At 40.5% G+C, this 11,605-nt stretch overlaps 1 protein-coding gene across 1 annotated transcript in view; it reads right to left on the minus strand.

Moving 5' to 3' along the window:
• LOC138029350 (uncharacterized) overlaps window positions 1-10,210 on the minus strand; it is an 11,851-nt gene extending 1,641 nt beyond the window's left edge. Inside the window, exons 1-4 of the mRNA XM_068877087.1 lie at window positions 8,795-10,210; window positions 7,378-7,598; window positions 879-966; window positions 253-402 (exon numbers count right to left, since the gene is read on the minus strand). Of these exons, the coding sequence (XP_068733188.1) occupies window positions 253-402; window positions 879-966; window positions 7,378-7,598; window positions 8,795-8,903 (568 nt within the window). The 5' untranslated portion in view covers window positions 8,904-10,210. The remainder of the gene's footprint in view (window positions 1-252; window positions 403-878; window positions 967-7,377; window positions 7,599-8,794) is intronic.
• Between the last annotated feature and the right edge of the window lie 1,395 nt (window positions 10,211-11,605).

The raw sequence follows: 11,605 nt of genomic DNA on the forward strand, positions 1-11,605 counted from the left end.
ACAAACAATCCAATATGAACCAAAAACAGAGCAGCTAAGCTTTACTATGTTCTAGAGTCAGGACAATTTAAATTGAGTAACTTTGTTCTGGACTAGGCCTTTGTTGAAAATACTTGGGTTTTCATTTGTAGGCGCTTACCGGGTGAGCTTCATTCCATTCGCGGTGACGAAATTAACGTTAACTGTTAGCTACAGAGAGACTCGTTTTAATGACTTCAAGTTCCATCACACTCGAAATTTTGCAGGACTTACCTCCTTCAGTTGTCATGTCACAGTACACTTTGAACGGGTGTCCTGTGCCCTTGGGATCAATCCAGTACTCCCCACTCTTCCTCACATTGGTGGTTTTCCTGATATCCTTACAGGACAAAGCAGGCTCGCCAGGATGCGACCCTTTCGCAACTTTAAGTGAAACGAAAAATATAAAAAAATAATGATACTTAATGATGATAACTTACAATTAACACTAAGCTAAAGTTCTTGTTGTAAAGTTAATGCTTTAAGGCTAAAACTGTGATCAAAATCTTCCAGATAACTGCGACTGGGACATAATCGATACAACACACAAGGCCCTCAGTTTTTCGAGTGCTTATGCATTCATTCAGATTCAGATAGGGATTCGGAAGCTTACATGTACAATGGTCACTCAATGCTTCGCTATCTCCTTTTCCTAACGTTCGCTTAGAAGGTGGAGGTTGATTATTGAATAAGTAGCTTCTGTTGAAGAGAGGTTTTTCTGTCGCTCAAAATACGGCAGCTGTAAGTTTTATACACATGGGAATATCAACAAAACAACCAACGATGCAGATGTATAAAGAACGAGTGCTTAAATCGCTTAGTTGCCATGGTTACCAGAGTACTTATACTTATCTTCTCACCAGTACAATGCTTTCCTGAGTATCCCGGATGACAATGCCCGCTCTGTGTTTGTCTACTTTGAGTGTCCGCTAAGTCGACACAGGAGATCTGTTTTTCGACAAGAATGCAATTTTAGTCTTTCCATTTGAAGATTTAAGAATTGGTAAGTTCTGTCACCCAGTAGAAATGTCTTCCTGAGTAGTTCATTTAGTAGAGCGACTTTGCCTTGTTTGAAATGACCAAGCAGTTTTTTAGTAAAACAAATGGCTCAATTGAAACTTAAAGAATGTACTTAATGACCAGAGACGAACATGTCCAGTGTCTTTTATATGTAGGGTGAGATCGGGCGTCTAGTTGTAAATGTGTTAAAGACAGGCGCTATTATATGAGGACTCGGTATTACCGTTTGGGACAAGGCGGCTTACTTTGTCAAAACAGGTTTTAAGATGGGATTTTGTCATTGTGCGAACAGAATTTTTGGCATACTCAAAAATCACGTTGCCATTCAGAAAGTACGTCTCAGGCAAGGAGAAACTTCAAAAAATCGAAGAAGTGAGATCAAAGTATCATAGGCGCTTAAGAAAAGAAAATACGCAAGACAAGGACAGCACGTTTCCAGTTGAGGAGAGAGAGCATACCGTTTACAGATGGTAGGCAATTAAAGTTTCTGAAAGCTGGAATACGATTGACTCGTCTGTCAGCACGTCTGTAAGACGTGTGAATACACGAACCTGCTGAAGACCTATTTTGGTCCATAATTCGTCTACACACCGAATTTATACTTAGACGAACTTGAATTTTTGACGAAATAACCGTCTCGTAGACGAATAATTCGTCACAGACAATTTATTCGTCTCCAGTATAAATTTGACCATTGATAACTGCCACGAGAGACGGCGCCAGCGTAAACCAAGCGGCACTAAAGCGCATCCAGCTCATATCCCCAAGAAAGTCAATGTCGTTTGTTTTTCTCCCACTCTAGTCAATCTCAGCAATCACTTCGTTTATCTCCAATCTTAGTGAGTTTGGCAATCTGTGGATTCACTAATTTTCGCACAGCACAAAGCGAGGCTTACGTTCCTCCGAGGCTCGTTGGTGGTCGAAGTGGAAATGGTACAAACAACTTATACAACAGTTCGGTGACGTACGAAGATTTTTAGATGATGATGAAAGGGAAAATGTCGTTTACCAGATTTCACGTTAACTGGTCGATTTCCTGTCCGATCCTATCATTCAAATAAGGTTGTGATCCTTAAGCTTCAGCGAACTAGCAGTAATCGTTGATGTGGGTGAACGACTCGTTGAGGCCACTTTAAGTTTTTTTTTTAGGGAGATGGTCCACTAGCCTTCTCATGCCTCGGGAGATTACAAGCGGTTTCTTATGCATGCCAGGCCCAACATTTCAGTCCCCAAAAACCAACATTTGATTTGCGTTAATTTGTTGATTTCAGTTTTCAGTTTCCCCAATTAGTGCTCCAGCGCTAGAAGACTAGACACTTAAATAAAGTTCTTTTCCTTTCCTTTCCAACGTCCGTACGGTAGCTGTCGCTATAGCCGCTGAGTATCCCACGTAAACAATTGCAGCACTGGAAAATGCGCAAATTCAATGTGGACTTGTACGACTCGTTGAGCGCATTCAAGGCCGCAAGAATACACATTTTTAAATTAAGCAATGTAGCGTCTGTAGCCACCATGGCTTCCCACGGCGAGCCAAAAAAAGGTTGCCCATGCCCTGATGAAACACGATGCACGAGTTTTAGAAATAGCTTCTTAATCGCGCCTCAGAAACAAAAGAAAATGGAAATAGTCACGAACACATTGTCGGCAACTTTTGTTGCTTATTTAACGCAGGGGTGGACAAGGAGCTAATTAGGGACCAGACAGGTCATCGGTCAAACGCTTCATTTTAGTATGAAAAGATTAGTGAAGTTAAGTCTGCTGAGGTTTCTGAGGTGTTGGCGCCTAATTGCAGCACTAACAATGAAGAAATTACTAAAGACACAAAAGGTACTGTTGAAATTGGTAATTCGAAGTGTTCGTGTGATCAGTTCATGGCCTTTGCCTTCTGACCTAAAGCAACGACGACGAAGACAACGGCTACGAGAACGCCACAAAACAATAGGTTTAAATAGCAAAAACAATAATTCTGCACGCCCTGCACGTGCGTATTACATTTTGATACATTTCTTTGCCGTTTTCGTCTTGACAACGACGTGAAATGATCAAATTTGAAGTCATGTGGAGGACGAGAGCACCTGACGATGAATTTTCAATTTTCTCGCTAAATATCCACACCGTTCTCATCAATTTTATTCATGGAATGTGTACTCACACTTTCCAAGCCGAGTGACTTGGAGTAATCGCAAAATTATTACAGTAACGGGAGATAAGGGGACGGCAACCGGAAGAGAACATATCGCGTGCCAGGGCAGTGGTGTCTCCCAGATTTTTAGACTAATCATCTCTAATGAACAAAAGATACTTAGCAAGGTAAATGTGGTTGTGTGAAGACAAGTTAACAGGGAAAACAACTCACTTCCGGTCGCCGTCCGCGTCTCAAAAATGCGCATGCTTAAGCTCCCTAACGCGCGTTTCCGAGACGCGGACGGCAACCGGGAGAGAACATTTCCCGTGCCAGGACAGTGGTGTCTCCCAGGGACCGGTTCCTGAAAGGTATAATAACCCTATTCCAGGGATAAATGTGCCTGGAATTAGGCACATTTATCCCAGGAATAGAGTTATTACACCTTTCAGGAACCCGGCCCAGATTTTTATACGAATCATGTCTGGTGGAGAGAAAATACTTGGCAAGGTAAATGTGTTTGTGTGAGGAAAAGTCAAAAGGGAAAACTGCACACTTCCGGTTGACGTCCGCGAGGCTACAGAGGGTTTTCAGCTGAGCGCGCGCGTAAACGACACACGCGATTCTAAAAGCTACTCGCGTCAGCTCATGATTCAAAATGGGTCACCAGAAATAAACAAATAATGCTAATTTCTATCACCTTTCTTCTGATTCTTATACATATAGAATATAAAGACATCTCGTATTCACGAAAACTACGAAAATTGTGCACACGTGGTTTAATGGTCACTTAAATCCGTTTGTGGTGGCCTGTAGCTTCACTCGCGCGTGTACTCGCATGGGCGGGTGACGCATGCGTAAATAGGGAGCTTAAGAAGGCGCGTTCCGGAAGTTAGCTATTTTCCTTACACTACCACATTTACTTTGCCAAATATCTTTACTCCATTTGAGAAGATTAGAATAAAAATCTGGGAGACACCACTGTTTTGTCACACGAAATGTTCTCTTGTGGTTGCCGTCCGCCTCTCAAAACCGCGCGAGCTTAAGCTCCCTATTGCCTATCTTGTAACCCCCTCATTTTTCCTGATTTTGCAACTTTACTCGCTTACATCTCTGCTTCCGGACGGTGAATTCTTTTCATTGTTTGCATGTTAGCTTAGCTTAATTTAAAACGTTTGTCTTTCAAATTTAAAAAAATTCTGTGGGTGAAAAAAGAAAAAACCTTATTTTTCTGAAAAACTGACCTACAGAATTTTAAATATTTTAGAGATTATTTCTAACATTATCTGGTAAAGCTGAATGGGAAGATTTCACCGTCCCGTTTTTTCAAAAAAGACAATATATCTTGATTTTAAGGCTCAACGAAATGCCTTATATCGTTGCCATGGTAACGTTATTTTGGAGGAAAATGTGATGTAAGAAATCTATTATGAGTACTTAATACCCTGGCCAAATTTTGTCTTGATATGATTACCCTCACTGTATCTAAGGACAGAATATGTTTATTTGTTTGAAAAAAGGAGAAACTATTTCGAGCCTCCTTAAGCTCCCTAATATTTTTAGACAACGTCCTCGTCTTTGCTTAAGGTCCATATTAACGTAAATAAGTGAACGAACGTCACGTTTTCGTTAGAAACTGTCTCGTTACTTCTTATTAGAGAGGGTGTTAATAAAGGTTGTTTGTTCATGTTGGTGATGTTGTTTTAAGTATTCAAATACGTGTTATTACTGGGTTGCCAGTATGGCAATCCCAGTCGGAAAGTTGGTGGGATTTGTTCGTTTTATTTTTACTGGGTTGTCAGTATGGCAATCCCAGTCGGAAAGTGGGTGGCATTTGTTGGGTTTTTTTTTTCCCGTGTCGGTAAAAGTCTTGCCTGTCACTCCCCTGCTAAGTGGTGTCTTTGTGCATAGAGCCTTCTGCTCGTATTTTCTTAGGATAGGGAGGGTAATGGAAATGCGTAGATTTCTCTGGTGGACACAGTAGAATGATAAAATAAAACCTGCAATGGCGTCGAAGGTCATGTAACGCGAATGGCGTTTTAGTGGATCTTTAAACAAAATATACCCTTATGGAGCTCAATAATGGAAAGTCAGTGGGATAAACTTGGCAGGCGGTGAAAACGAATGCCTGGAATCGTAAAAGCGATGAGAAATGGACTTCGACAACAATCTATCGCCCGTCGAGCCGAAATCAAAGTGAGCTGTATTTCCAATATTTTATCACGAATGTAGTGTTAACCAAATGGAAAATTATCTGAAAAAAAATAATTGGAAATGTGACAGTCAAGAATTATTTGAAAGAAAGCTTGTCGACTATTTTGTGCATCATTATTCAAAAAGAAGATTTTGAACCTGAAATTTATTTTGTTGCGTACATGGTAATTTGACACGATTGAATGCACGCAGTGAAATAGGAAGAGGTTTTTGCCTCTAAGAGCAAGTATGTTGTTTGTTTCAATAAATGTTTCGCTGGAAAAGGATTCTGTAATATTTTCTGCCTTTGTGAATTATAATATCATGTTGTGTATTGAATTTTCGAGCTTAAGGTTGAAATGTGATACGGCAGGATATTTTTAGTATTGCTCTGTAGGCAGGAAGGGTTCACGAAAATAAACAGATCTGTTGGAAGCGTGCTTGAGTTTCAACAAAATGAGCCCCGAAATCAGCCAAATATTGTGACGCCGATGAATAATAAAGTAGCTGCTATTTCCAAAATGATGGAATTACCTGGTGATAAATAACCTCGTCCTGGAGAGTAAATTTTTGACTTTGCAGAAACAATGGTCAACCTCAAGAGTTGGGCGATTGTGATCTTTGCTTTGAATTCACTCATTTATTGTCAAACTTTATAACACTTGATAGAAAAAGAAACTTACGAAAACCCGGTATCTTGCCATCATTTGACACAGATGCTCCACTGTTTGGCGAGTAAACATGCCGCGGTAACATCACACCGCCCGCTGAATTCCGTGGATGTCACTTTCGATTCAAGCTAACAAAATCTGTACCTTGCTGAGTTCGTATTAATAGTATTTTCGGTCCAATGCTTCTGTTTTACGAAGGGGTATATGTTTTAGGCACGCATCCAGATACTAACCCCGCCGGACAAAATATAACTTCAGTAAACTCTAATATTACAAAGCTGTCAGATGATCAGAGGGCACGCTTAAACTTGTGGTGAAAAGAAGTTGAGAGGGAACTCGAAAATGATCAACATGTCAGCCCAGAAGCCATTGTTTCTCACTTCCCTTTTATTTTCTTCAATCTTTCTGGGTCCGGTAACCACATGTCTTCTCAGGCTATTTACCTAAGACTTCTACCATGGCACTACAATGATAGACAATACCAAACAATATCGTGCACTGTTAGAGCTACATCTTACGCAAGGACAACTTGAATCTCCTGGAAGACAACACACAGCTCAGTTGACATTATGGAATAAATCGCTGTGTTACTTCACTACCACACGTAAGCAATGCGTGTCTATTTTTTTTTCTAAAGAGGACAGGAATTTCTTCTTTCTGACAAATGATTAATAGGCCAGTAGCCAGGTTTTTAACCTCAGAAAAGGATCTGTTTCGTCGTACGAACATGTGAGGACCTGTGAGCCAAAGGGCTTCTGCTGGTATGACTTCTGGGTGACCCCTTAAATGGTCTCAATGACCCCTCAACTTGAAAAAATTGCCTGGAAGGTTGCACGTATCACAGGCAACCCAGTGTACCCTAACGGAGGGTCTAGTTAATATTCAAATTAAGAAATGAGTTCACTAGAGTTTGATGCTTTATCAAACTCAAGGGTTTGGTATTACATGAAACTCGTGGATACCGCGTCATTCCAGTGTTTCAAACCACATGCATGTGCCGAAATTGGCGTCTCCTGGTCGGATCACCTTATGAATAATAGATGAGTTTGAGAACAAATCATGAACATCGATTCAGCTTGGTTTTATCATGTTTCAACACGGTTGAAAGGGAGGGGCAAAAGGTTTTAACATCGTTGTTCAACAAAATCGAAAGTATGATGAAGCGAATGTTGAACCCATTCGTCCAGGCCTTAGGCCCGTTTTAAACGTCGCATTTTACATGTGCCGAATCTAATGCAAATGAAAAAAATCTATTGTTTTCGCTCATTGCATTAGATTCGGCACATGTAGATTGCGACGTTTAAAACGGGCCCAAAGCTACCATGGCTGATTAGAGGAAGAAAGTGAACTGACCTTAAGAGCACCATAGTAGGTCGATCCAATCTTCTTTTTAAACTGACTTGGTTTCATTTGACGTGTTTTGTTGTTCAGCTCGCAAATTTTCATGACTTTGTCGCCCACAGGAGGATGAATGTTAAAGGATTTGCAGGTGTCATTTCCGATGCATTTCAGTTGACATTTAAATTCATCTGTAACGTTCCAAGTTTCCATAACATGCCCCAACAAAGTGTGATCTGCAGCAATACATTAAAACTTGATAAATGCGCTGACAAAAACCACAGCAAAATCGGCCCAAGCAATGATTTACCAGTTAACCTACAAATCCAAAATGCCTTTTTTAAACAAGTGAAGTGTCAAAACCACTTATCAGGACAAAAATTTCCGACCTTCGTTGGTAAGATGAAGGTATGATTTGCCTTGTACCAACAAGACAACCCAACTTCATCATGAATCGCTTTACGTTCCCGTCTAGTTGAAGCTCACTTTTTTAAAGGTTCGTGCTAGATTTTGTATAAAACGTCCAGGAGTATTCAAGGAGTTTTCAAGAACCAGAAAATGAGTTTCAAGGAGTGTTTGTAGGGAGATTTCTATGCCATACACCGTGTTTCAGTGTTTTCTTTGCTGAAAAAGCAATTGAAAAAGACTGCCTTGATATTCTGTCCCACATCCTGCAAGTTAATTGCACGTACGGGCAATTTAATTTTTTGCTTTAATCTTTCCCCAATAGTCAATTTGCTCAATTTTTGAAATGTCTAACTCTGCGTGATCTTCATTTTCTCTTGGCATGATGCAATCTCTACAACTTTCACCAAAGCAAAAAACTCAAGGAGTTTTCAAGCACTTTCCCACAAAATCCTTTTTTTCAAGGGCTTTTCAAGCGCCCTTGAAGTCCAAAATTAAATTCCAGAGCTTTTCAAGGACTTCAAGGAGTAGCGCGAACCCTGTTTTAACGTTTTTGGTACTGTTAGACCCGGTTCAGACGCCGTACTTCACCTGAGCCGAATCGAATTCATTGAATAAGTCCATGTGAAGTACGGCGTCTGAATCAATTCAGAACGACCGGTCTAATTCAGATCGGCTAAGCAATTTTTCCCGCCTGGCTTAGATGGGAATTGCGGCTGTGGAGAGGCTTTGATCAAGACGCTGTACTTCACATGAGCCGAATCAAATGCAGAAATTATTAAAACTTTGCAATTTTCTTCAGTCATAGTATGCTTCTGTGAATTGATTTCGGCGCAATGAAGTTCGGCGTCTGAAGCAATTCAGCCGGATTTAAATTCGATTCATGTAAAGTACAGCGTCTGAACCGGGCCTTGAATGGAGAAACTACATCATAGTTGCTTGAAAGTTCTAGTAAGATTCTCAACTAATTGCCTCTCGAGAGGCAAGAGAAAGAGAGCCTGTGAAACAATAAAAGTAGTCGACTTACCCTGCTGAGCTTCAAAAACGTGTCCACAACTTGAATCTCCACTTGCCAGAACGCTCAAGATTCCGAAAGAAATCATACTAAGGAGGGCCACTGCACTGGAATTTGTCATTGGTAAAAATACTATATTAACCTTTCCTTAAAAAAAAAAACAGGATTTCTTTCGGATGAAAACTTAAGGAGATGAAAACTCTCTCTTGGCAAACTAGAGAAATGTATCCGGGTGGTTTTTATCCCATAAGAGTGGAAGCATCTTCATCTCATTGGCTTAATTTGCATCGCAGAGGAGTGGCAGAAATACCATAAATGGTGATGAAAATGTTTTTTTTTTAAAAAAAAGAAGTTTCTATTTGGCGCTTTATCAGAAAGTTGACAAGAAAACACATTTGAGCTGTACAAATGCAAGCCCATCCACTCAAATTAAATAAATAAAATTTACTGAACAGAAAGTCCAGGAGCAAATTTAGTGCACAACTGAGTTGATTTAACCAATAAACGTAAATAATAGTAGGGCTAAAATGAATAAGTTTATTACCTCACGGGAAGATGGTAGTAAATATTGGATTTATGGCTTACTCGTTTGCAAAGTTATTGTGAAAATTGTCAAATAAAACACCTGCTTAATGATATTTAGTGGAGAGGTTGATTAGCAATAGAGTTATTTTCATAGAGTTATGACATTAGAGTTAAGCCCTGGCCAAACTATCGAACAAAGTTGGATTGAAGGCTCCAACTTTGCTCGATCCAACATTGTTCGACAGTTTGGCCGCCCATGTTGGAAGATGTTCGTCCAACATTTTTTGCTCGATCAAATGTTGGATAGAGTTTGCTTTTGATCAAACATTACAACCAACAATTCTGTTTGACACAGCAATGTTGGAGTGTTTTGCCGCTCTTCCAACAAAGTTGTGTCCTGAATCGAGTCACGTTCGTATTGGTAGCCAATCACGAATCGCTATCTTATTTTCAAGCCAAGGCTTCTTGCATCATTTGCAACAGAGGTGGCGGACAAGGAGCAAGGGGACATCGTGGTTGTTGATGAACAGCCAGAGACCTTGATCAGCGAATAGGAAGCAAGGCCATGTTTGTGGGACACTTTTAGCCTACCTAATCATTATCGCTGTTTGGAGATGTCTGGTTCAATAGCGTTTAAAATTCCTGCAAATTGATCCGAGCTCATAATCATCATCTCCTAAGCGCGAATGTATCTTGCAAAGAATATACCCTTTTCTACACGTTCTCTTAATCATTCTTTGGTTTTTCCTTGTTTGAATACGTCCTTTCCGTCCTAAAACAACTTCCGTAGCATAACGCTTCGCCGCATTTTCAAATTTTGCGCCAACTTAAACTTGAATTCGTCGAGCAATGTTGGATAGTGTTTTGCCACTACGTCAACATTTACATCCAACAATGTTGCATGTGGGATCCAACTTTGTTCGATAGTTTGGCCAGGGCTTTAGAGTTAAGTTTCCAAAATCCTGAATTCAAGATTTTGGAAGGCCTAAATCTTGAATTCAGAAATACAGAAAGTATCCTAAACATGCATAAAAGCTAACCTTAGGCCTAAACAAAAGTTTTTAGGCCTAAGGTTAGCGTTTATGGGTCTTGGCCTCCAAAATCGTGAATTCAGGATTTTGGAAACTTAACTCTAAGAACAGCTGTCCCCTTTAGTGGCTCTGTTGACTCAGTAATCACGAAATGCCTGCCGCAAGAGCAGCACGATCGTAAGGGAGATTCAGCATTTGTTTATTTATCAACTTTGCCAGTCCAGCTGGCAGAACGCTACAACAGCTTGCGCCAATTACTGTGGCCCATTTTTTACAGCATGTGCACATACAGAGGAGTGGCAGAAATACCATAAATGGCGCTGAAAATATGTTTTTGTTTTTGTTGAAAGAAGTGTCTATTTGGCACTTTATCGGAAAGTTGACAATAACTATGAAAATAACTCTAAGAACAGCTGTCCCCTTTAGTGGCTCTGTTGACTCAGTAATCACGAAATGCCTGCCGCAAGAGCAGCACGATCGTAAGGGAGATTCAGCATTTGTTTATTTATCAACTTTGCCAGTCCAGCTGGCAGAGCGCTACAACAGCTTGCGCCAATTACTGTGGCCCATTTTTTACAGCATGTGCACATACAGAGGAGTGGCAGAAATACCATAAATGGCGCTGAAAATGTGTTTTTGTTTTTGTTGAAAGAAGTGTCTATTTGGCACTTTATCGGAAAGTTGACAATAACTATGAAAATAACTCTAAGAACAGCTGTCCCCTTTAGTGGCTCTGTTGACTCAGTAATCACGAAATGCCTGCCGCAAGAGCAGCACGATCGTAAGGGAGATTCAGCATTTATTTATTAACTTTGCCCGTGAAGCTGGCAGAGCGCCACAACAGCTTGCGCCAATTACTGTGACCCCTTTTTTACAGCACGCGCACAAACATGAAAATGTTGCGGGAACATATTTACGGGATATGTTGCAGTGACATGTCCCCTCGTGCGCAGTGATACTTTTATAATTATGCAACACCAATTTGGGGGTGATTTTGTCCCCGCGACATATCCCTGAAACATGTACCCGCAACATTTTCAAGTATGTGTATATGTTGTGATTGTGTCCCCGCGCCTCAGTGTGTACCACAAACCTTTTTGTCGCTGGAACATGTCGCTGGAACATGTCGCTGCAACTTGACCCCCCATGTCTGCCACCTTAATGCAGTACTTAAGTAACATCAATAACAACAATAATAATAATTTATACAGCGCTATTCAGCTACTCTTTCATAGCGCTTTACAATGATCAGATTAACAAAGAACTT

Source organism: Montipora capricornis, chromosome 13 (assembly GCF_036669925.1).
Source record: "Montipora capricornis isolate CH-2021 chromosome 13, ASM3666992v2, whole genome shotgun sequence".
NCBI lineage: Eukaryota > Metazoa > Cnidaria > Anthozoa > Scleractinia > Acroporidae > Montipora > Montipora capricornis.